General features: G+C 38.8%; 1 protein-coding gene across 1 annotated transcript in view; it reads left to right on the top strand.

The window, feature by feature from the left end:
- The window catches only part of MYRFL (myelin regulatory factor-like), a gene marked incomplete at its 5' end in the record, with an annotated part of 28,111 nt that extends 23,705 nt beyond the window's left edge, over positions 1 to 4,406 (top strand). Inside the window, 3 exons of the mRNA XM_009877518.1 lie at positions 1,536 to 1,644; positions 4,152 to 4,226; positions 4,320 to 4,406. Coding sequence (XP_009875820.1) covers positions 1,536 to 1,644; positions 4,152 to 4,226; positions 4,320 to 4,406 — 271 coding nt within the window. The remainder of the gene's footprint in view (positions 1 to 1,535; positions 1,645 to 4,151; positions 4,227 to 4,319) is intronic.
- Positions 4,407 to 4,713: the final 307 nt, after the last annotated feature.

The following is a 4,713-nucleotide window of genomic DNA, read 5'->3' as shown; positions in this document are numbered from 1 at the left end:
ACTTATTCCTTTCAGCAGCTGTTTTCAAATAAAAGCCTAACTCCATTGTATTCTCCTGGAAGTTACAACTCATTTCTGTTGGGTTTCTTCTCTGAGAAAGACCAGCAACAGTTAGAATAGCTGCCAAACACTCTGCTTCGTGACTTGAGTCTCTCCACCAAAGTGATCTGTGAAGTTATGGATGGTGTTTAGATCCTGTCTTTTAATCTTGGATGTTATCCTTGTAAATATCTCTGTTTTCAGATAAAAGGAAACGTAACAGTACTCCTGAAGTGCCTGTTTGCTTCCTACACTCACTGAAAATTTGTCTTTTAAGTATATGCCATTCTAATCCCTTACATGTAGGGATTACTCCATCATACTTGGAGTTTCACTGAAGCAGTGACTGAATTTGTTTTGGATATTGGCTTGTGGTTTGGGGGGTGGGATTTTTGATATATACCTTTCACTAAACAAAGCCACAAAATTAAAAAACCACTTAACAAACCACTTAACAAGCCCAAACATACATGGATTACTGCTGGGTCCAAAATACTGTAAGATACTGTAAATACTTCAAAAATTGGAAAAACATTTATACCTGCTAAATAAAATCAAGTAAAACCAACACGCGCTACTAACAGCTCATCTAGGACGGAGAATCTGCCATATATGAATTACAAGCTTTAAAATTGATGTTTTGTAGAATACCTCGTAATGTTGTGAAAGAACATTTTGTTGGGGGCTGCTTCATTGTTCCCCACAGCATAAACTGTAAATATTTGTGTCGTTTTCCCCCTACCTTCTGCTAGCATTTCCCTATCTGCGTTCCTTTGTATCTCCAAAGCATTATTGTTTGTTTGTACTCTTCTCAGAAAAGCCATCTGTTAAGCTAGGAAGTGCTGGAAATTCTCTCTAGGGATAGTTTGGAGAAGATATGACCACAAGGTCCCTGCTGTTGAAGGATTCTGAATGAAATTCTGTTTACCATTGTTTTCCCAGACACAGTCTGGGGTATTTTTGCTTCTTTTTAATGATATATTTGGATGCTTACAGTGGCAAATGAGAGTTATTTTTATAGGTCCCTGTTTTAAGGTGTAGTATGGGTTTGTCTTTCATAAATTTGATGATGTGTTTAGATGCCCAGGTACCCTCTGGCACAGGTATATTATACCTATGCATGATGCAAGCTGTGCAACTAAAGCATGTCATGGCCATTAATTTATATAAAAAGTCAATATAAAACAGCTTCTGGTATGAATATGTTTGAGGCTTGAGAAGGTTTAATTTGAGATTTATCTTAAAGACTGTAAAAATCCCCCAGGTTTCCAAATGCAAAATACTCTCCGTTTGTGGGAGGGAATGGGGCAAGATTAGATGTTGATGGCTTAGGTTTATTGGCTTCATACCAACCAGTGAAGTAAGCTCCTTTGCTTTATTTCCCCACAATTCCATTCTTTGGGTTTGTTTGCCTTGTATGTGTTTTGTATTTATATATATATGATTCTCTTATTTAAAAGCAATTTGATAGATCCTTATTTTTCTGTTTCTTGAAGTACCACAGAACCATTAATTATATTTCTCTGCAAAGTCACATTTGGAAATTATTGCTCCCATTATTCTTCAAGCCAAAGCGATAGGAAGGATTTCCTACTAACCACACAGGTAAGATTTTTGCAGCAATACTCTGGCCTGTGGGAATAGTTTTTATGTACTGCCCAGCACATGGTTCTTTTTTAATCTCCTGCATTAAAAGTACTGTGCAAAACTGAAAAACAAATTGAGCTTTATGTATGAAGAAAAGTGTTCGTTGTTATGGGAGTTTTGGTGGTTGAAACCATAGAATGCTGAAATAATTTGTGATTATCTTTAACCTCTCCTTGCTCTTCAGAGTGGTGTTCCCTTCTGTTCGCTCTGTTTCGTTTTCATAGTCTCATAAGCAAGACAACACATTCCCTCAAAAGATGCTCTTGATTTCAGCAACATCATGTGGATGCATTCTGGAGTAGAGGGAGAATGGAAAATGGAAAAAACTTGTTTTATTACCTAATTCTGCTGAATAGCCTTGTACACCACTTTTTGTGAGGAGTGACTGAAGAGATAGAAGAGACCAAGAAGATGCCCAGCTCCAGAGTGTGGGAAGGAGGGTAGCTCATGGCAGCTAGTCATGTTGACCTTTTTGGTAGTGTATTTATGGGCATTTGGAAAAAAGAAATATTCCATTAGAGCCTGACTTACAAAATTAATGGCTGCAAAATTCTCAGCTTGATTAAGGTAATAGAAATCCAAATGATAGTTTGAGTCTGCCAGTCATAGCTGACTTTGGCACCTTTGGCACCAAACTTTTTGTAGGACTCGTTTTTCTCCTGATTTTTATGAAAAGCTGTTGAGTGACTCTCTACAAGGACAATTTTGAGTCTACTTCAGCCTAACTCACTGCTATAACTCTATGTATCTCCAGAGATACTTAAGGTATAGGAGTACCTCTCACTCAGGGCCTTGAGAGACAGTCCTCCAAACTCTGATCTACTCTACAGTTTCCATTATAGTCTTGTGGGTGGTGAATTCCAGGTTTTAAGTCTGGAACTCACTGGAAAAAATGGTAGCATTCCCACTCTAGGGAAGGTTTTTCATATAAAAGCAAGAGTTGTTTACATGTTGTTTTCCAGATTGCCTCAGCGGGAATAAAAACTGTTAAAACACATTAGCTTTTCCCAGTTAAAAAATATATAGAGACTGAATCTTGCAAACTTTTGATCATGTCCAGTAAATTGATGAAGGCCTTAAGTTCCTTTCAGATTCTCTGGAAATATAAGACTCTTCCAAGGCTTGTCCAAATTGCTTGGAAATGTTTGTTCTGGCTGAAACAAGCAAGGATAGTAGCATTTCTGAATGCATTGTATGAGAAACCTCCCTGAAGTTGGGCGTAATTTCAGTCTGCTTTAGGTTTCTGATCTATAGTGCCATACATGATCTTAACTGATTTTGAATTAGTTTTTCGGTGGCTCGTCAGACTAGAGCAGCTGGGATACCCCAGCCCTTAAGCTGACTTTCTGATCAACTTTTTAGATGTCTTTGCAGAAAGTTACAGTCTTCTCTGCAACTGCTGCAAAGTCATTAGAAAGGCAAAATTGTCCAAGTTTTGACCTGTCTGATGTAATTCCAGCAGAACTGAGATTAAGTCAGACCCAGAGAGTTTCGCAGTGCAGAAATATCCTTGAAGCTTACTGCCAAAACTGGTCAAAGAGATTTCCTGTGTCAACCTGAAATCCACATCAAAAGACTAAAGCTAACTAGCCTCCAGCATCAGTGAGCGTTCGGGTTTGATGTGACTTGGAATAGAAGTGCTGCCTAGCTGAAGGGTTTTTTTCCTCAAGAGGGTGTTCTTAGGGACAGAAAGGCTTATTCCCGACCAAAGGGCAAGGCAGCGTTCATTTGGACTGAACAGTCTCACCTGAGTTGTACCATGTGAATGTATCATATCCAACAGAGGCAATGTGTCAGAAATTGAAGGTGGGGAGGGAAGAATGAAAGAGGTGAGACACTAGAAACTGATAAAAGTGAAGTTACCATGGATTGTTAGGCTAAAAAGAGGTGAGGATTGAATTTTATTTTGTTTTATTCAGTGTAGCAAAAACGTTTGAGACACAAAACATTTCATTAGTGTGTGGCAGGACAATGCAATTATAAAGAGCGTGAAATCTTGCCTGTATCTCTTTTGGAACTACTGAATGAAGACGCTGCGCATATCTTTGGGATATATAGAGGAACTTTCACTGCCTTCTGAGGGCTACTAATGTTGCTGTTTCAAAATCAGCAGAACTGGCATTTGCTACTATTACAACTTAAAGCTCTTGGGCCACACGGCGCATCGGGAACGATCCCTGTTTATTGTGAGATTTGCTTGGAAAACTAGAGAGGGAGCTCAGTTATTCAGAGCCAACCGAGTGTTACTGGGAGAAGAGTGTTGGTCGGGTCCTGGCCCGAGCTGATCAGACCAAAGACCCATTTGCAGAGTTTTAAAGTCAGTCCTTTGTCTTTAAATCCTCAAGTCTCATTATCATAATTACTTCGCACTGCATTTGTCCATGAAATGTTTCCAGGGCCTGTGCTTCTCTCCAGTTTAATGTTAAATAAGGTTATCTAATCTCTCCCTCTCATTTGTCGTCTAGGGACGTCAGCATATCTGGGCTCTCCCTGTCGCTAAATTGTACGACAGCGCGTACCATTTCCGTGTAGCTGCACCGGTAAGCCTTTTCAAATGGCAGCACAGCAAAAGACAAATAGCATTTGAAATGAGAGAAGATCCTATATGAATCTCCTTTATTTTCCTTCTGCAGGGTGTTGCAAGCTGCTCAACAGATCCTTACTTCGCCGGAATGTTTTTTACTGATTACCACTTCTATTTTTATCGACAGTGTAACTAGAATGTTGCTGATCATTCTGTTCTTTGGGGAAAAGACGATATGAAAGAGAGACTTGTGAATGGCCCTGGATATTTTTTTTTAAATCTTTCACTGACTTTTATGTCACTTTCTTGTTGTTTCACTTTAAATAAAAAAAAAAAAAGGAGAAAAATGAAGTGTTTGACAACAACTGTAGCTCTGTGTTTCATGGAACTGTTTCTAAAAGGATGTGAGGCAATGGAGTATATGATGTATAAATAAATAATCCTGTTGGTCATAGTGAAGTTCTATGATATTGTGCATACAGCAGACAAGAACAAATGGGTAG

Source organism: Apaloderma vittatum, unplaced genomic scaffold (genome assembly GCF_000703405.1).
Source record: "Apaloderma vittatum isolate BGI_N311 unplaced genomic scaffold, ASM70340v1 scaffold1951, whole genome shotgun sequence".
Lineage (NCBI taxonomy): Eukaryota > Metazoa > Chordata > Aves > Trogoniformes > Trogonidae > Apaloderma > Apaloderma vittatum.
This window is presented reverse-complemented; position numbering and strand designations above follow the sequence as displayed.